Below are 21,075 nucleotides of genomic sequence, written 5' to 3' on the forward strand. Positions count from 1 at the left end.
AAATGTTGATATCCACTAAAAGGATTTGTGTTTCTCTGAACAGCATAGATAACAAAGCATTACCAAATATATCTAAGAAGAAGAAGAAAATATTGTTAGCTTTCTAGATTATGCCCATACATTCTCCCTATCAGTTGGCAGTATCTCTCTGTTTTTCTAAGCTACGTACACTACTCTGGCTTTAATTAAAAGGCCCGTTGCCATAGTTTCTCAGAGAACAGCTCAAGGCATGCTTGAGTCCATTCTTTGCTTGAGGTTTCTAGACAAATTGCAATATAGCAGTAGCCAGCCAAAATTTCCCAATCTTATCTCCCACCCAGTACAGCTGATGATTCAGACATATAACAAGGTAATCTAAATATTTCAAGAGCGTCTAAACAATTAAATATGTTCATCCTCTGGTTTCATCTCTTCTTCCACATCAATACTGTAACCAGCAGCAGACTGCGGCTTAGTCAAAGACAGCAGACCAAGGGGGAATTTAGCCTCACAAATACACTGACTACATCTGTGGAAAACACCAGCACATCTTTCTTTCTAATAACAATGGAGAAAATGTGCTATAAGTACATGCTATGATAATCATCCCATGCCTCCTATTTTCTAATAACTCAGAAATGTGAATTCTAGAAAATGTTTGAAAAGGCTATGCTCAAGAAAGATTAACAAAAATTCATTTCTATAAGAATTTCAAAAATTAAAAGTGAAATTCAGAGAATTGTATTTCTTAAAGCTAAAACTTGATTCCACCTGAGTCCCACTGTGCTTTCAGGTAGCAATTACCACTACCTCTAAGTCCTGAAGTGCAAGCTCAAAGGTTGTTCTGAGCCTTCAGTGTTAAAGAATGTGGGTCAGTCAGGCACAGTGGCTCATGTCTATAATCTTAACGCTTTGGGAGGCCCAGGCAGGAGGATCACTTGAGGTCATAAGTTCAAGACCAGCCTGGGCAACACAGAAAGACTCTGTCTCTACAAAAAAATATTTTTAATTAGCCAGGCGTGGTGACATGAGCCTGTAGTCCTAGCTACTCAGGAGGCTGAGGCAAGAAAATCAATTGTTTGAGCCCAAGAGGTTGAAGCACTCCAGCCTGGGTGACAGAGCAAGACTATGTCAGTTAAAAAAAAAATGTCCAGGCTCGGTGGCTCAGCCTGTAATCCCAGCACTATGGGAGGCCAAGGCAAGTGGATTGCCTGAGCCCACAGGTTTGAGACCAGCCTGGACAACTTGGCGAGACCTCGTCGCCACAATAAATTTTTTTAAAAACGTATCCAGGCACAGTAGCACGTGCCTGTAGTTCTGGCTGCTCGGAAGGCTGAGGCAGAAGGATCGCCAGAGTCCAGCAGGTCAACACTGGGGTCGCTGTGAGCATGCCACTGCACTCCAGCCTGGGCGACAGAGTGAAACTTCAACTCAAAAAAAAAACAAGACAGAGAGAGAGAGAGAATATAATTAACAGTGATGCCTATGAGCCTTAGGAAGGCAGATGCCAGGTCAGTTAGTTGTAATTCAGCCCCTTTCTGCTTCCAAGGGGTGATGAGCATGGGCTGTGCAGGCAGGAGAACCAGGGTTTGAGTTCTAGCTCTGGGAACCATGTGACCTTGGGCAAGTGATGATTAAATGAGATAAGATATATGAAAAGATGCCTGGTACAAAGGAAGCTCTCAGAAAATGGCAACTGTTATCATTTCCCCATAACTAGGTCATCTCCGGGACAGGATGTGGGGCAGGATGGGATCTCACTATTTTGAGAAGAGCAGAAAATCAACCTGCTCCCACTCACTATCATTTTAAGAACTAATAGAAACAACTCGATTCCTGATTTTTCCAGTTTACATATTATACAGATCATTTGACTTCTTTTTATTCTCAATCACTCAACTTTTTTTAATTCTCTCTTTCCTACATAGGATGCATAGATTCTAAGAAGAGTTTGAGAGCTAGAAGATCCTATTTCCAACCAGGCACGGAGGATAGACCAGGAGCACAGGGAAATAGAAGATGTTCTGTGTATGTTAGATTGTAGGTATTCATTCACGCATGGATGCATGTTGAATGAATGAAGTTTCCATTCCACCACAGCTATTATGCTATTGATCTCTATAATACATTTCAGTTCAATTCACTTAAGTCCAATCACTGTAGCACAGACAAGGCAGGCTGAGAAACATCTCCCACGGGAGTTTCCATAGCTCTATATATTTCCTGAATTTGTACTTATTCTTTTTTTCTTCTTTTTGAGGCAGGGTCTCACTCCATCGTCCAGGCTGGAGTAGAGTGGCATGGTTATGGCTCATCACAGCCTCAGCCTCCTAGACTCAGGCCATCCTTTCCTCTCAGCCTCCTAAGTAGATGGGATACAGGCTAGCGCCACCACACCCAGCTAATTTATTGTATTTTTTGTAGAGATGAGGTCTTGCTATGTTGCCTAGGCTGATCTCAATCTCCTAGGCTCAAAAATTCCTCCTGCCCTGATCTCCCAAAGTGTTGGGATTACAGACCTGAGACATCACACTCAGTCTTCATTTCTTCACTATTAAAACAAACAAACACGAAGCCCATGGCCCTGAATTGGGCATTCTAAGCTGGAATTTGTAGACTGTGGATTGGGGTGAACTTTGCAAATTACCATTTTTCCCAATATCACAGGTAATTTACAGAAAATTATCTACAACATCACACACCTGAACCACATCAGAAACTAAAGCTCAACCTGCCCTGCCAAAGGCATTTTTACCTGGTAATGATTTTCAAAATGATCCCAATTCTAGATAGATAGAAATATCTGGTCATCTTACTACAAGAATTCTTATCTGGAATCTATCTGTGCCCTAGGAATCCACAGGTGAGCATTACAAGGGCCCCTGAAGGGACCTGAAAGTATATGTCTATGCATCACTATGCATTTTTCTAGATATGTGGGCCATAGCTTTCACTAGATTTCCAGAACACTCCCCAAAATTAAGATCCTGCAGAACACTTCAGAATAGTAGAAACTAGGCTTCATTATTATGATTTAATTTTTAAGAATTTAAGTTTCTGTTTGTAGCTATATCATTTTTTAAAAACTGGGTAATTATACCAAATTTGAAGGATGTATTCGGGATGCCCTAAAATAATTTTCAAACAAGAGGCAGTTATGCCCTAGATCAGTCTGAAATGTCCACAAATGCCCAATGCCCTCCAGGCAGCTCACTGCAGAGTGGGTAATAGCAGGAATTTACTCAATTTTTTAAAATTATTCTCCAAAGTTGGTCAATTATTCACCTAAAACTTGTTAACAGTCTACTGCTTAATTACTTCTTAATGTGAAAGTTCTACTATCTTTGTAAACTTATCAGTAAACATGATAAAATGTATATTGTTTTCTCTAAAATCTGCAGGTAGCTCTTTAATCTCAATTTATTTCATTTTCAGAAGTTGGAAGGAAATCTAGAAAATGTAGAAAATAATGAGATTGGACCCCAAAAAATTAGAAAAAATAACTTTTTCCAAATGAAAGATGTATTGAGGTTTAACTCCTAAAAATGTTGTATAATGATAAAATAATTGGAATCTTCAGTACTTCATGTGTTATAGGTAGCAATACACATCTCCACCAGCATCATTTTATTAGATTTTTTCCAAGTGGTAGTTTGAAGTAGCTGAAGAATAGACTAATTAAAAAACAAATCATGGTTACAGCTAAATAAAATGGAATAAGCATGTCTTGCATTGAACACAGTTATAAAACTGAACTGAATGCATTGAGCAGCTAGCTATTTGAAGATTCTGAAACATAAACACAGTCGGCAGATTGAAGTAAAAAGGCCAAATCCTAGAGGAGTGAAAAAGGGAATTCTTAAGACTCAAAGAAAGTGAAGGAATCTCTCATTTTTTTCTTCTCTTTGACTTCTCAAGCCCCAACCCTAAGCAATCTCACAGGCAGTGAGGACCCAAAAGTAGCCCACAGGAGCCAACACTTCCTCTCTTCCTTGCCCAAGAGAGTATGACAAACTCCCAATGCTTTATGTTCTGTCTTTATCTTCCTGCCACTTTGCCCCGGACACAGAGGCATGCAACAAACAGATAATGAAAGCCCACATCTTCTTGCTAGACAACAAAATGAGAATCTGAAAGTACTGCCAATCCTACAGAAATTAAAAGGAGTAAAAGGGAATACTATAAGCAACTTTAGGCAAAGAAATAAGTCAAGTTATGTGAAATGAACAATTCCTAGAAGATGCACGTTATCACAGTAATTCAAGAAGAAAAAATATCTGAATAGGCATAGAAAAAAGTTAAAAAATTGAACTGAAAAAATGTGGTACATATACATGATGGAATATTACACAGTCATAAAGAAGGGCAAAATTGTGAACTTTGTAGCAACTTGAATGGACTTAGAGGCTATAATACTGAATGATCTATCACAGAAACAAAGAACTGAGTATCACATGTTCTCACTCATAAGTGGACCTTGAACAACTATCGTAATGCTATAAGAAAGGGGTTGGCAGTAGTGGGAAACTGCCAGGGGAGGATGGGGCCGGGATTGGCAACAGTGGGAAACTGCCAGGGAATGGGGGGTACATCTCATCAACAATGGTACCGGTACAATGAACATTTGTATAACTAATCTTGAATTGTACCCCACATATTTAAAATAAAAAATTGAATTGATAACTTAAAACAGTCCCACACTCAAAAAAAAATGAGCCCCAAGTGGCTCCACTGGTGAACTCCTTCAAATATTTAAAGATAATTAGTACCAGCAACTCATAAACTCAGAAAACAGAGAAAAACTCAAAATGGATCACAGAAGGAATATAAGAACCAAAACCAAAATTTCTAGGGAAAAAAAATAGCAAAAAACCTTTATGACTCTGGGTGAGGCAGAGAGTACTTAGATATGACACCAAAAGAACAATCCATAAAGAAAAATAATTGGTAAATTGGACCTATTAAAATTTTTAAACTTTTACACTTAAAAAGATACAATCAAGTAAATAAGACAAACCACAGACCATAAGAAAACATGTGCAAATTAAATATCTATTTCAAAACTTGCATCCAGAATGTGTAAATAATTCTCACAACTTGATAAAAAGACAAAGAATTCAATTTTAAAATGGGCAAAGATTTGAACATTTCACCAAAGAAGATATATACAAAAAGCACATGAAAATATGCTCAAAATAATTAGTCATTAGAGAAGTGCAAATCAAAACTACAGATATCACTACAGACCTACTGGACTAGCTATAATCAAAAGGACAGATATTCAAATTAAATCAAATGTTAAATCAAATATCCATAGCAAATATTTAAATCAATATCTAAATCCAATATTATATAGCTAAACTTTGGTGGGAAACTCTAAAGTTCATCAATTGGTGAATGGATAATCTAATGTGGTATATTCATAGAATGAAATACTATTCAGCAGTAAGAATGAACAAACTACTGATAAACCCAACATGGATGAATCTCAAAAACATTAAGCTACATGAAAGAAACCAGATGCAAAAGACTACATATTGTATGATTCCACTTACAGACAATGTCCAGAAAAGGCAAATCCATAGACACTGAAAGCAGATCAGTGCTTGCATGCGACTAGGGATTTGAACAGGAATTGACTGCAAGCAGGCATGAGAAATCTTTTGGGGTGATGGAAAAAATATTCTAAAACTGGACATAATACCTCAATAAAATTTATGAATAAGTAAGTTAAGCTCAGAAATTTCAGATGGAAGAAATTTCCTTATACATGAAAGCCAAGAAATTGAAAAAGACTGTCCAGGGAAACCAACAGACAGCTGCCAAAGATTACCTACACTAGACTCCAAAAGTGGCCACATACTGTGCAACTCCTCATATCAGGACTCTGCTTCTCCATTCTCTGTGATTTGTTTTGGCCAAAACAATGTGTAAGCAGAGGAACTGTACAAGACTTCTGGAGGACTCGTGCACTCCCGCTCTTGTTGCTTTCGGAACCCGAATGCAACCACAGGTGAACCAACCTGGATTGGCTTACTGGAAGAGGAAAGACCATGTGGAGGAAAACTGAGTCAGTCAGAAGCTCACCAAAAACACATGAGTGAGTTCCAGCTGTGATGAGTCATGCCTAACTCAGAACAGAACAATGCCTAGCTGGGTACAGCCCAAATCACCAAGCCACAGAATTATGAGCTACATAGTTAATGTCCAAGCCACTAAGTTTTAAATAGTTTGTTACAAAGAAGCAACTAATTGATACACTACAAAAGAGCAGTGATGACTGCTGGATAATAGTGAACCAAATGGATGAGTTTTGTGAAGTTGTCCAATAAAGACAGGCCTCCTAGGCACAAGAAAAGGAAAGCAGTCAGTGAGGTTTACCCAAGCCTAGGAGTTGGCCAAGTCACTGTGGCAGAAGAATGAATTGAATATGAATGAATGAAGCTAGAATAACAGTTTCTCAAGACAGTTGTTCTAAAGGTTTATACTGAGCAGAATGGCAAGTGAAATTAAAGTAAAAGGTGCTAACAGGCTAAACCCCAGGAAAGATATGGTCCTGATGAAGGTAAGGAAGAAACTCATTAAGAGCTCATAATGATGTGCAGAGACAGGATGGTGTATGATAAGAGAAGGGAATTTCAGAATTAAATATTTCTGAGTTGGAGCAGTTTTAAGGCATGATGAAGTCCATGAAGGATGGATGGATGGATGGATGGATGGATGGATGGATGGATGGATGGATGGATGGACAGATGGACAGGTGGGTAGATAAATAAAGGCCTACAGGTTAATAGATTTAAAAAATTATTTATATAAAGATTAGAAAGTTCCCTTTATATTAATATGCAGGATTTCCTTATAAATTTACCACTGTCCTTACAAATTGGTCAAACTGTTTTCATTTTTTTTTTTGCATTTTGTTTGCATTTATTTTCTAAGTTTATTTTACTTTTATAGATGTGTATAGACCAATCTTCCAATAAAAAATAAAAATAAATCTAACAGAAATGGGATGAAATAATTTTTTTCAATCATTCTGTCAAAAATGCCATAGTCTAGACTGAGGCAGGATGATCGCTTGAGCCCAGAAGTTTGAGGCTGCAGTGAGTTACGATCACACCACTGTACTCCAGCCTGAGCAACAGAGCAGGATCTTGTCTCTAAAATAAATAAATCAATGAATTAAATTTAATTTAATAAAAAATGCGTCTTAAATATACTGTCAGGCAGTGTTTTTATTCACTTTAAGTGACAGAAACTTTTTAAAGCAAAAAATGTGTACACTCATATATATACATACATATACGTTTAACCAACTTTATTGAGATATAAGATATAAACTGCACCCATCTAAAGCAGCAATTCTCACAAAGTGTGAGCCAAAAAACCCTGGGATCCACGAGACTCAGGGGATCACAAGGTAAAGAATTATTTTTATAATAATACCAGGCCATCTTAGTACTGACATCTTTTGTCAATTTTGGTAAGTTGTATTTTCAAAAACAAATTCCATTTAATCTAATTTGTCAATTTTGAGGGCATAAGGATTTTTATGGAAAATTCTCTTATTCTTTTGATGTCTTTGTGTTCTATAGTTATAATCTCATTTTCATTTGTCATACTATTGATTTGATTACTTAAGCTAGAAGCTCACAAACTTTGTTGATCTTTTCAAAGAACTAACTTTGGTTTTGTTTTCTCAATTAAATCTTTTCTCTCTTATATCTATGCCTATTCTTATCTTTAATATTTCCTTCTTTTGACTTACTTTGTATTTACTTTGCTTTTTCCTTTTCTGTAGCTTCTTAAAGTTGAACCTTTGCTGGTTGATTTTAGACTTTTCTCCTTTTCTAAGATAGCAGTTAAAGCTATATGTTTTCCTCTGAACATTGCTTTAGCTGCACTCCACAATTTTGAGCTACAGTGTTTTCACTATCATTCAGTTCACAATATTTTCTAATTTCTCACGTGGTTTCATTTTGGACACATTCATTATTCAGACACGTTATTTACTTTACAAATATTTGAGGTTTTCCTAGAGACACTACTACTGATTCCTACATAATCTGTATTATTTCAGTCCTTTAAATTTATTGTGTTTTCTGGCCCAGAATATAGTCTTTGTGGAATGAGTCATATGAGTGTAGTATTTCTAGAAATATCAGTTAGGTCAAGATAGTTGGTAGAATTGTTCAGATCTTTACCCACATCTTGACTGATTTTCTGTGTGGATGTTCTATCATTTGCTGAGAGAGGAATGCTTATAAAATTTATTAACCACCAACTAAGATTATAGCATTGTCTAATTCTCCCCTTGCTTTTGAAATGTGTATGCCATACATTTTGAGCTTCAGTTATTAGAAATATACACATTCATGATTGTGTTTTCCTAAACAATTGGCCCTTTCATCATTGTGAAACATCCCTCACTATCTCCGTTAACACTATTTGCTTTTTTTGCATTGATACCTATTTTCTGTTATTAATATAACCTTTCTAACTGTCATATACTTATTTTTGCATCATGTATATTTTTCCATCCTTTCAGTCCTTGTTTTTTGTTGTTGTTGTTTGTTTGTTTGTTTTTGACAGTCTCACTCTGTCACCCAGGCTGGAGGGCAGTATCCTAGCTCACTGCAACCTTGAACTCCTGAGCTCAAGTGATCATCCCACCTCAGCTTCCCAAGTAGCTGGGACTACAGGTAAGCAACCATCACAACTATTTTTTATTTTTTTGTAGAGATGGTGTCTTACTAATGTTGCCCAAGCTGGTCTCAAACTCTTGGCCTCAAGTGATCCTCCCACTTCTACCTCCCAAAGTTCTAGGATTACAGATGTGAGTCACCATGTCCAGTCAGTCTGTATCTTTATACTTAAATTTCTTATAAATAGCATATGACCAGGTCTTGCTATTTATGCATTCTGATAATATGTCTTATAATTAGGGTGTTTAGTCCATTAATATTTAATGTACTTACTAATATGTTTGGATTTGGGTCTACAATTTTACTATTTATTTTCAGCCTATCTCCTCTAGTTTTTTGTTCCTGTGTTTCCTTTCTCCTGCCTTCTTCAGATCATCTGGTTATGTTTTAGAATTCCATTTGGATTCATCTCTTAGCTTTACATTGTTATTTACTGGCTGCTCTCAAGATTAAAATATGCATCTTTAACTTTTCATTCTAAGTTAATATACCCTTCATATAAAATGTAGAAACCCTGCAATGGCATAGGGAGTTCATTTACTTCCTTGCCATTCTTTACACTAAAGTTGTCAAGCATCTGTATATATTATAAAATCCATGAGACAATGCCATAATCTGTGTCTTAAACAATTACATATTTTAAAGAAATCAAGAGGAATAAAATGGTATTTTATATTTACCTTGATATTTGCCACTTCTGATGCTCTTTATTCAAATATTTCTCAAAAGTAATTGAACAGATTACCAAGGCACACCATTTGGCCCTCATCTGGCATGAATGCATAAATTACACATAAACATTGCCTCATATTTTCTCTAAAGCTTATGACAGTTAAAGCAATACCACTTGACATCGATGTGATTGTAAACAAAACATAAATTCAATAACTGGAACTGGATAACAATACTGGTTATAAGGTAAACAGATTACAAGATAATTCAGAATACATTTATATTGTTTTTTAGATTATAAAATGAGATAAACCATTAAATATTAAACTTCTATTCAAAACTCTCATATCAAAGAATTAAAATTCCTTCAAAAAAAAAAAGTCAAGGCTGTCTTGGCGTCATCTTTTAGTGTCTGTATCTGTATCCTTGAAGCAAACCCAGGGTAAGGCATAACTAAAATAACTGTATGTTTAAAATAAAATAAGAAAATCATCTGTCTCTTTTTCCTTAAGGAAAAGAGAAATATAGGATATCTGGAAAGTAACAAAATCCATGAAAATTGAGAATTAAACTGACTTGTAGAAAACTTCAAATATTCGTTCATTCATCTAACTTTTTTTTATTTTAGAGTTGTGGGGTACAAGTGAGGGTTTGCTACAAAAGTAGACTGCATGTAGATGAAATTTGGGCTTCTAGCTGGCTCTCTCTCCTCTTGATAGCAGACCAGGTACCTCTGTGTTGCTATGTGCCCTCCTTCCTCCTCTCTTGCTCCTTCCCCTATCAGTGTCCAGCTTCACTATGTGCCAGATACTGAGCTAAGAAATGGGGAGTTAGACTGCCCTTAAGACTCTTGCAATTATAACCAAAAACTAAATTATTATTATGAGGAAGGAGTCAAGAAAGTTACCTGAAGGAGACAGCCTATGAACTGGGTCTTGAAGAAAGAGCAAAAGTTATTCTCCATGCTTATTTTTTGTTTTTGCTGGGAGAACAGGGGAAAATGCAGCTTTCTTGGTTAGAAATAACATGGACAAAAACAGTAACCCTAAAAGGTCACAGTCTATTTATAGAGTTACAAGTATGAACAAATGGTAGACATTACTACAAGGATCCCTTTGATATATTATATTATTATTATATTATATTGATATGTTATATTAAGAAGGATGAACTCTGTTATCTTGAAAGAAGTGGAAGGCTGGAGGATTTTTACATAAGGAAGCAATATGACTTATTCAACCCTTTCTGCCTTGTCTACCTCTACTGCAGATGTTAGGAAAGATAAAAGCTCATTTCCCATGCCTCCTTTGCAGTGAGAGATGCCTTGTAATGGTTCTGGCCAATGAAGGGTAAACAGAAATCTAACTGAAAAGGCCTCTGGCAAAGTGTATGATTTTCTGATGCATATCCATGGCTGGCTCTGCTCCTTCCCTTCTTTCCATCATTGAATTTGAGCATTATGCCTGGAACTGGGCCAGCAATCCTGTAGCCATTAGGGAAAGACCAAGATTATCCCAAATATACCAGCAATAAATGGTAGAACTGTTCAAGTGAAGTTTGCTACCATCTCTAGATATTCTGCTATGTGAGATTATAAATTCCTGTTTATTAAAAACCCATTTTAAGTTGGGCTTTCTGTTACTTGAATTTGAATATCTCCATGACTGATAAAAGTTTTAATAACTAATTTGTATAATGGAATGATCTTTATTAAATTAGTGTGGATGAATTGGGGAGAGAGAGGCAGAGAAACCTGTCCATAGGCTTATAATAGGGTTTGAACCAAAGAAACAGCAATGGAGACAGTAAGTTAGACACAGTCCAGAGACCTAAAAGAGAGGACAGATGGTGCAGCATAGATGAGGGAACAGTCTCATCTATAACATCAAAGGGATCCTTGTATTAATGTCCTTGTGACAAGTCTAGTCTGCCATTTGTCCACACTTCTTGTAATTCTGTCTTGTTGTAATATATCTTCTATATTTCATCTTCTATATTTCTAGTTTGAGAAACTGCAAGGGGTGAGGGCTAGATGTGAGGGTAGTACCATTCTCCAAACGGGCATGTGATATGGTGAAGGACTGATGATTTCCATCTTGGACATGTTCAGTTTGAGCTGTCTATGGAACGTCCACATGAAAGTGAGGGTAGTTGACTCTCTGGATCTAGATGTCAAGAGTAAGGTCTAAATGTGAGATACAGATTGCAGAGTAATCATCATATGGGGATAAACTAAAAAAGTATGGTAAGATCCTTCAAGCAAAATCTCAATAGGCAAAGGTGAGACCCAGCAAATCTATTAAGACAGAAAGTAGATTAGTGGCTGCCTAGAGTTGAAGGGGGAAGGAGGGAAGGGAATAAGGAGTAACTGCTAATGGGTATGGGTTTATTTTGGGAATGAAAATGGCCTAAAATTAAATGGTGGTGATGGTGATGCACAGCCTTGTGAATATATAAAAATCACTTAATTATATACTTTAAATGGGTGAGCTGTATGGTATATAAATTTTATCTCAATAAAGTTCCTTTTTAAAAAACATGGGCCACAGCAGTAAATATCCTGCAAGTAGGAGGAGGATACAGCACAGAAACAGAGTCAGGGCCAGGAAAAAGAGGGGAAATCAAGAGATTGTTGTCCAAAACCAGGAAGGAGTTTTCAAGAAGAAATCAGAGGCCAACAGTATCAAATGCTAGGTAGTTCAACTAAGTTAAAGACTGAAACTTTTTTTTTTTTTTTGTAGAAACAGGGTCTCTCTATGTCATCCAGGCTGATCTCGAACTCCTGGGCTCAAGCAATCCTCCCACCTCGGCCCCCAAAGTGCTAGGATTACAGACATGAGCCACCACACCCAGACACAACACTGAAACTTTCCATTTAGCAATTTGGAAATCACTGGTGAGCTAAGTGTCAGTGATGTTAGGCGGTAGCAACCAAAGCCAGACTATGTTAAATTGAGGAACAAAGCAGAGATGAGGAAAAAAGTAACAAATAAAGGAACTTTTTCAGGAAACTTTTCTTGCCAAGAGAAGAAGTGGTGGTATAGAGAGAGGTTCTATGCTGTTGTTATTTCCAACAGGGAGCACGCACGATGTTTAAACGTAAGAAAAAGGAGGTTGCAGAGAGGGAGCAACTGACAATAAAGGAGAGAATGACTAACACAACATCCCCCAGGAGATGGGAAGACAGGAATTCACAGCATAAGCATAAAATATTTGTATGGAGGACAGACAAATTTTCCATTGGACTGGGAGGGTAGGTTAAGATGCCACTTAGCAGGAAAGGCAAATCCCTACCTAAAAAATTCTAAAGACAGGGCCAGACACAGTGGCTCAGGCCTGTAATCCTAGCACTTTGCAGGGCTGAGGCAAAAGGACTGCCTGAGCCCACGGGTTCGAGACCAGCCTGGGCAACTTGGCAAGACCTTGTCTCTACAATAAAATAAAAAGTAAGCCGGACGTGGTAGCACACACCTGTAGTTCTAGCTGCTTGGAAGGCTAAGGCAAGAGAATCACCTGAGCCCAGCAGATCGACGCTGGGGCGGAGGTGAGCTTGCCACTGCGCTCCAGCCTAGGCGATGGAATGAGACTCTAACTAAAAAAAAAAAAAAAAAATTTAAAGACAGGTGCCAGTTAGTTTGTAGGGGCAAAAAGTTTAAGGAGCTATTACTTGATGCATTAATGTTCTCTAAGTTAGGAGATAAAGGTCACTGGCTGAGCTCTGGGGAGTAAGTTTGAGGATTTGAGGAGGGAGTAAACATTTAGGGTAATTATTATGGGAGAGGTATTTTCAAGGAAGAAGTTGAAAAGTTGCTACATACATTTCAAATACTTTTTTAAACTATAACATATTTCACTAGCCAATAAAAATGGTCTTGTACATAATGAATTCCCTACAAGTTTATTACACTTTACATTAGAAAGTGTAATGACCACACTAAACACATGAGCAGGTTGCCACAAATCCCTGGATAGAGACTGTCTTCAGTCAGAATGTAATCCAGTGACGCTTGATCCTGGGTCCTCAAAAATCACAGCACCCTTCAAAAGCTCAGCTTCAGGGTGACCAGAAATGACCAGGGTGGTCATTTTCCCAGCCCCTCTGCAGCACAGGCCACAACTCTTCATTTTCCCTGAGAGTGAAAGAAGAGTGATCGGGCTGTTTTGTTATAAGAACTGGGAAAGAAATCAGAAGGTGATTTTTTTTTTAATTTTCTTGAGAGGGCTTAGAGCAGGTGCCCTCCTAAGATATTCAAATAAAATAATGTTATTTTATTTGCAACATTTAGTGACTGTCAAGAAGTATACAAAAATTATTTTTATTGTAGCTGGCACCCACTTATACTTTTAGTTCTATATTTCTTCAAGCAATCTCAAGAACCCCTGCGCTCCAATCATACTGGTACATGCTAAGCTCTGAAAACAGGTGCGTGCTTTCCTGAATCTCTAGCTAACCTCATACCCTTCTGCCAGCGTGGGATTCTGCTCTCATTTCCTCTCAGTCTACCCGGGCACACTAGTCCCCACTTACCCAACAGGGATCCATTCCCAGACCCCCGTGGATGCCTGAACCACAAATAATGCCAAGCCCTGTTATATACTATGTTTTTTCCTATTCATGCAAACCTATAACCAAGTTTCATTAAGTAGATCTGGTGCAACTCATTACCATCAATCAGAACATGTTTTCTGTTCACATCTTCTACCCACAAACACAATGCCTTTCCCATCTTGACTAAGCCCTTATCACACACTTGTGCCTGTAACTTTTGAAGTTTGAAGTGCAAAAGAAAGACTACAACAAACTTTTTTCCTTCTTCACAATGTCACAGATAAATTCTTAACAGTAGTTCTTAGTAATTTCAGCATATAATTTTTTTTCTTTCCTTATTCAGTTGAGAACTTCCACCTCTTCACTTAAAGGAAGCATTTTGGCTGGGCTTTTATTCATCCAGGCTGATGCCTGTAATCCCAGCACTTTGGGAGGTTAAGGCGGGAGGACTGCTTGAGCCCAGGAGTTTGAGAACAGCCTGGGCAACGTAGCAAGACTTCATCTCTATTTTTTTTTTATTATTTAAAAAAGAAGCATTTTATGGCTTCTTTTTAGCATACCTGAATTGCCATCACCACTCTTGTGCTTTCAGGTCATTATTGAGTAAAATAAGGGTGACTTGAACACAGCACTGTATTGGGACAGTCAATCTGATCATGAGACAGCTGCAGTGCACAGTGTGTCTATGTTGGGCAAAGAGATGCTTCGTGTTCTGGGCAGGACAGAGTGGGACAGTGTGAGGTTTCATCACGCTACTCAGAGATTCGAAGAGAGAATTGACCAAGGTGACACAGTTAATTAGTGGCAAAGCTAGAACCCAAAATTGGAACTGTTAACTCTACTTCTATACTCCTTTCATTATACCAATAATTGTTGTTATTACCCTTGTTCTATTTTGTAGTCCAAATCTCAAAAAGAGTCATTCTTGAGCCTGACGTTTACACCAAGATGCAAACTTCTCTGGAAAAGCTTTTTTCAACTTTAATCTAGATTGCATTTAACTGGCTTGGAAACATTTTTTTTTTAAGTGGGAGCTTTTCCCTTCTTTTTCTTTGTTTTGTTTGCTTTCAGCAACTCTGTTTTGTCATCATGTGGCCAAAGTAAAAGTTAATTAGGCCAGGCACGGTGGCTCACATCTGTCACCCCAGCACTTTGGGAGGCTGAGGCAGGAGGATTGCTTGAAGCCAGGAGTTCAAGTTCATGGAGTTCAAGGAGTTCTGGGCAGCAAAGCAAGACTCCATCTCTACTAGCCAAAAGATAATAATAAGTTAAAAATAGAATAAGTATTGATTATATGGTAGTACTGCCTCTGATGTAAAAAGCTCTGTGAAGAGGATTAATCTGTCTGTCTTCCATATGTTTTGGCTGATTCCTTGTATACCACAGTCTCTGATGCTCTCTCCACATTGGTGATTCATACTTGGAAACAGCATAACATTCAGTTACCACAACAGAAGAAACCAGTAACTCTAAAATTTCAGCACTGATATTAGGAGTGGCCTAGAAGTAACTGTCAAGGGCAAGGGTCATTTGTTAGTCTTAGTGTCTAACATAGAAACTTGAACAGAAAGAAAAAAGTGATTATTTTAAAAATAATTGGGTGACACTAAGTGAACACTACAGTTATGGCTAACAACTGACTTAATTAGTATAAACTAATTTAGACCTAGAATTTAACTCTAGACAAAGAATGTATTCATAAGGATAGCCTGATTACAAAAGATAGCTCAATAATAAACTATCATTTCCCCTAATCCACTAAATTGGGTAATTCTTACTGAAAGATGCAAATGTAATGAGAAGCTGTGAAATGTGGTTATGTTTCTGGCCATTCTCCCATGGTTTGGTACAGGGACACTCTGGGAACATGATGAAGCCAAAAGGGACCATTGTTCATCCAGGATAACTCGGAAAATCACTGGAAGCAACTAAAGGATTTGCCTAATCAGTTTGGTAAGAAAAGTCCACTAAAAACTCACTCAATTTGTCTCTTTCAGTGAAAATTTTGGGCATATTATTCTCTGAGCTGTGAGTGACACAGTTAAACACCACAGGACAGACAAAATGTGGCCAGGGAATTCTTGTCTTACTCAGCCCTTATCTTGCTATGTGACTCTTCGGGAACTGCTTGAGTTAACTCTTGGTTCCTTTGACTGAAATGGGAAGTGAAGGTATTTACTCAAACACTGGTAGATATAAAACACACTCTTCCCCTTCCTTACACCAAACAAGGCTTCCTTTATGCCACTGAGCTGATGAATAGGGATCATTTACCACTATTCACTCTGGGTACTCTCTAATGGCATTATAATTGTCTTCATTCTGCTGAAGTACTCCCAAGACTCTTTCTTATGATCTAATGGTACCTCAATTACCCATATCACTTTCTGAAATTTCCTTAAAATCAGGATTATCACTGCCTGACTTTCACCACAGGAATCTAGGGTAACAGTTTACCATTGTTTAAAGACACAGCATAAAACATTGTAAATACTCAGGAAAAGTATACTTCTTTGATAACAGAATTCTAGAAGCCAGAATGAACAACTGATTTCTAGACCGTCCTCCCTCAATGTGAAATCACTTCTTTTCATTAGCAGTTCAGAACCAAAAAACAAACAAACAAAAACCATTGTACAAGTTTTTCCTATGTATACACAAAACGTATTTCTGCATTATTGGGCCTTTTCAAAAAAAAAAAAAAAACCTATTAGTGAAATGGGGTTACACTGGTCACGACTTGCTAGATGGATTAATAATTTCTCATTCTCATATTCTATTTATTAAAATTTAGAGGGCTACTAAAAATCCAGTAAAGTTTGCAAGTATCTGAACATAAAAAGGGTTGGCGGTCGTTATGATTCCAAAACATCTTTCTTCCTCTCCCTCTTTTTTTTTTTTTTTTGGAGTCGGGATCTCACTGTCGCCTAGGCTGGAGTATAGTGGCATGATCATGGATCATCGCAACCTCAACTTCCTGGGCTCAGACAATCTTTCAGCCTCAGCCTCCTGAGTAGCTGGGACTAAAGGTACACGCCACCTCACCCAGCTAATTTTTAAATTTTTTTTTTGTAGAAACAAGGTCTCACTATATTACTATATTGCCTAGACTAGTCTCGAACTCCTGGGCTCAAGCAATCCTCCTGCATCGGCCTCCCAAATTGTTAGGATTACAGGCATGAGCCATTGCACCTGGCCTCAAAACACATTATAAACATCTTATTATTTATTTCTAGCTTCATGAGGAAGAAACTGAATTGAAGGAATGTGTTTACTATTTACTTGTTGAGGAGAAAAAATCTAGAGCTCCTCAAATAAGAGAGGTGGTTTTGTTGACATTGTTTTTGTTATTTTGTTTTTGTACACCCCCTCACCCCACTGCAGAATTTCTTCAAAACAAACTGAGTGCTGGTGCCACGGTTTTTCCTCTTGAGAAGTAGTTCTCTGACTACCTGAGAAGGAACCAGCTGAAACTTCCTGTGCAGCTGGACTCTTTCCTGGGCATGTGGGCAGCAGAAGTAATACCCTCTGCCAAGTAAAGCAACAAAGTGCTACTCAAACTTCTTCATCTGTTCAGGGGCGTCCCCAAAGCTCTTTCATGTTTCAAAGTGAATCAGCAAATCCTAAACTCATTTTTCTCAACTGACCATTGACCACTGTAGAAATGCTGGAAGTGAATTATCTACTTACTGAGATTGGAATGAGAAACAGAAAGAACTTAGTACAATATGATTATGACTTGTCAGAAAATCAAAATATTTTCTTTGATTATTATTTTGCAACAGCTGCTACTAAAAAGCAACAAGAATATCCATGATAGTATTCAAATTTTATTTTTTTAAAGATGCTAGAATCCAAGTAAATTCAGAGGTGAAAACCTTGCAGAAAATGGCATATTGGTTGAAGAAAAAGACAAAAACAAAAAACAATTCCCTATGTGTTCCTTAGGGGAAAAATGTTTCATTTGTGGTAAACAAAGCAGTTATGAAATATGACATTCTTATGCAACACAGTCTCGGGATTTTTACTTATAAAATAATATTCTTTGAGTAATTTATCAAAGAAACTTTCTGATGGGTAGCCCATCAACAAATTAAGCAAACATTGCATTTAACTACCTTCGAAAAAAATATTCTAACCAAATCCATTTTGTTTTCATTGGTGACTCACATTTTTATACAAACTCCAGGGCAATTTTTAAAAGTCTGGAAAAATCAAATAAGAGTTGAGATTCAGCAACTGTTGAATTCTGAGCAATGTTCTAAGAATGTTTGTTTTTCTTTTTTGCTCAACTCTGAATTCTATTTGCCCAGTTCCAGGAACTAGCACCCATGAAGAGATTTTTTTTCATTCATTCATTCAATAAATATTTATTTATAACCCACTATATACAAGGTACTGAACCAAGCAGTAGGAATACATCCCTGAACAAGAGAGACGTGGTCCCTGCCCTCAAAGAGCTCACAGTCTAGTAGACAAGGCAAATATCAAATATACCCAAAGATGTCAAACTCTACCAGTAACCTCCTGAAATAAGTTAAGGCATTAGACAACCACCCCTAGTCTTCCTAACCAAATGCAAGCTCAGGACAGACATTCAACTGAGTGATAATAAACAAGACATAGTCATAGCTCATTTCTACTGTTTGTGTGTTGAAATGCCTGATGGCTAGTGTAATAATCAGTAACAGGATTATTATTCTGGTTTTATCGTTTACACACATGGAACTGATGATCTCTTTTTAAAATCAGAATCTTACATTCTGATGCTTGCACTCTGACCATTATTTCCTTTCTGTCATCTAAATGGGTTGTTCTATTGAATTAATCCCATCTCCAAAAAACGGTCGCTTCACAGTAGACACCATTTATGTTGTTTTCCAAAAACTTGAGTTAATTCATTTAATAACAACTTGAAAATCTGCACACATATCTTTTATTTTTATACATTTAAAGATTCAATTTTACAAAATATAACAATAGCTACCAAGTGAATACTTACTACAAACGAAGTAGAAATTTTTCTTTACATAATTGCCTATCATTGCCCTCAACCTCCACAACCCTGCAAGGTACTCTTGGCCCTATTTTACAGATGGGGAAGAAACTGAGGTGCTGAGAAGTTAAGGGAGTGTTCTGGCACACACAGCTAGTTAATGAAAAGCCAGGAATGGAACCTCTGATTATCTGACTGGTTATTCTCTCGGGAATCCTAAATTGAGACCAAAGTTTTCGCCCTCAAGGGCTATGTGCTGTAGAATTACTCATTGTGCAAAACTATAATGATATTGCAATAATGTAGTGAAAGCTTTTAAGCAACCAGAAGCCAATAAAACATCTAGAGTGCCATAATACTTTTGATTAACTAGTGAAAGGAAAGGTGAAATAGGTTCAGGTAAGTGGAGGGTGTTTTGCTATGAAGTCTTTGCCAAGAGGAGTAAACTACACCAAGCAGTATTCTCCAAGCCTGGCTGGGTGCAACTTTCCCAAGAAGAGGGAAAATTATCTTACGCTAAGTGGGAGTTGGCCCAAAAACTTCCAGAGAAATGCTGGGTCAGAGACAGAAAGAGCTTGTGCTTTTTTGTTTTGCTGGGTCCTCAGTGTAGCTGGTCCTACAGCAGTTTCACCGGCTCTCTCTAGGATGCAGCGCAGAACAATCTGCTCTAAGGGATGGTCCAGTTTTCAGAGTGGAAACCAGCACCAGCACTTAAGCACACACCACCACCGTCACTTTGCAAAAACCACCAGACAGGCCCCAATAAAAAATAAAGAGCTTTACGAGAGATCGGGAATGTAAACTTGAAAATCTAAAAGGAAATGCAAACGAATCAAATTGTTCCACACTAACCTCCTCATTTATACAAGTGCTCACCCAGAGTCAAGTGACAGAACCCATAGAACGTTCCACCAGCAAATGACTGTAAACTGAGCAGACATCCACCCCGTGGCTAAGTTTTCTTTCTTTCTTTCTCCTTTCTCTCTCTCTTTCTCTTTTTTTTTTTTTTTGAGAAAGCAGATTTATTGAGAGGACAGAAAAGCTCCCACAGTGGGTGGGGGGTACCCGAGGGGGTTGCCTAGTTTTCTAAGGTCTGCAGAGCTTTGACGGGCTGCCTTTTTCCTCTTGGAAACGTTTCTCCACTACAAGAGAAATTTGCTAAAGCCGTTTGCTGGGCACTCATAGGGAATCAGTCAAAAAGAAACGTGTCACTTTCAGCTAGGAGACTGACAAGCAAGCTCGCCATTCAATGCCCTACTGGTTTCTTAACACGCATATGATTAATATTGGAACTCGGGAAAGAGAACTTCTTCTGACCTTGAGCGTGCGCGCTAAATAAATTACCTCGGAACGAAAGTGGTGAGATCTCAAAACAGCATCTGGAGAGAAAAGAGAAAAATGAGACTTCATTTAACTCCTTGCTCTTCGCCGGCCGAGTTACTAATGACTGACTGACCTGGGAGTCGAGGGTCGGGAAGGCACATTCCCGACACCTCGAATTCGGTGGGAGCCTCCTGGGGGTGGGAGCAGGAGCACTGGGCCCTCGGTGTCCAGAAGATTTCTCCGTGAGAAGTTTCCGGGAAAGTTCGGGGGGAGGGAGTTGGGGAGCCCAAACTCTCCGTGCCTGACTTTTTACCCCTGAGCTCCAGCGAGGGATGGTGAAGGCGAGGCTGCCGCAGCCCCGGACAGCGCTGGCCGGACCCTTCGGGCTTCAGCAAACTGACACCAAGAACGCGGTCTCGTCCTTCCCTCCCTGCGGGGCACCACCGCGGGGATCCAAACCCGGGAGACAGCAGCACGCAGGGGAGGGCAAAGGGGGCGAGGGGCGTTAGACGCACAGCGTGCCCAGCTCGGGGAGTGGGCACGGCTGGGGCCAGGCAGGGGCGGCCACGGGGAAGGCGGGGAGCCGCCTGTCTCCCCGAATCGGCTGGAACCGTGCCCCAAAGCCCGGAACCCCGTGGCGGCGCGCCCTACCTCGGCTTCGGGAACGACCCGAAAAGACCGATCTCATCGGATGCCTCCCTTTCTGGAGCTTGCGGTGCCAGCAGCAGAAGAAGACGATGGTGGCGATGGTGCCCAGCAGCAGCAACAAGAGGAAGAGGGCGCACTGGATGCTGTAGGGTCTCAGCAGGACGAGGAAAGCCGCGGCGATCATGGTGCGGGCGAGGCGGGGG

The 21,075-nt window shown here is 38.7% G+C and overlaps 1 protein-coding gene across 1 annotated transcript in view; it reads right to left on the minus strand.

Moving 5' to 3' along the window:
* Nucleotides 1–21,069, minus strand: part of DST (dystonin) — a 111,141-nt gene extending 90,072 nt beyond the window's left edge. The window contains exons 1-2 of the mRNA XM_021717589.1: nucleotides 20,876–21,069; nucleotides 20,246–20,280 (exon numbers count right to left, since the gene is read on the minus strand). Coding sequence (XP_021573264.1) covers nucleotides 20,246–20,280; nucleotides 20,876–21,056 — 216 coding nt within the window. The 5' untranslated portion in view covers nucleotides 21,057–21,069. The remainder of the gene's footprint in view (nucleotides 1–20,245; nucleotides 20,281–20,875) is intronic.
* Nucleotides 21,070–21,075: the final 6 nt, after the last annotated feature.

The sequence above is a fragment of the Carlito syrichta genome, unplaced genomic scaffold (assembly GCF_000164805.1).
Source record: "Carlito syrichta isolate Samal-C Ts95f unplaced genomic scaffold, Tarsius_syrichta-2.0.1 Scaffold309876, whole genome shotgun sequence".
NCBI classification, from domain to species: Eukaryota; Metazoa; Chordata; class Mammalia; order Primates; family Tarsiidae; genus Carlito; species Carlito syrichta.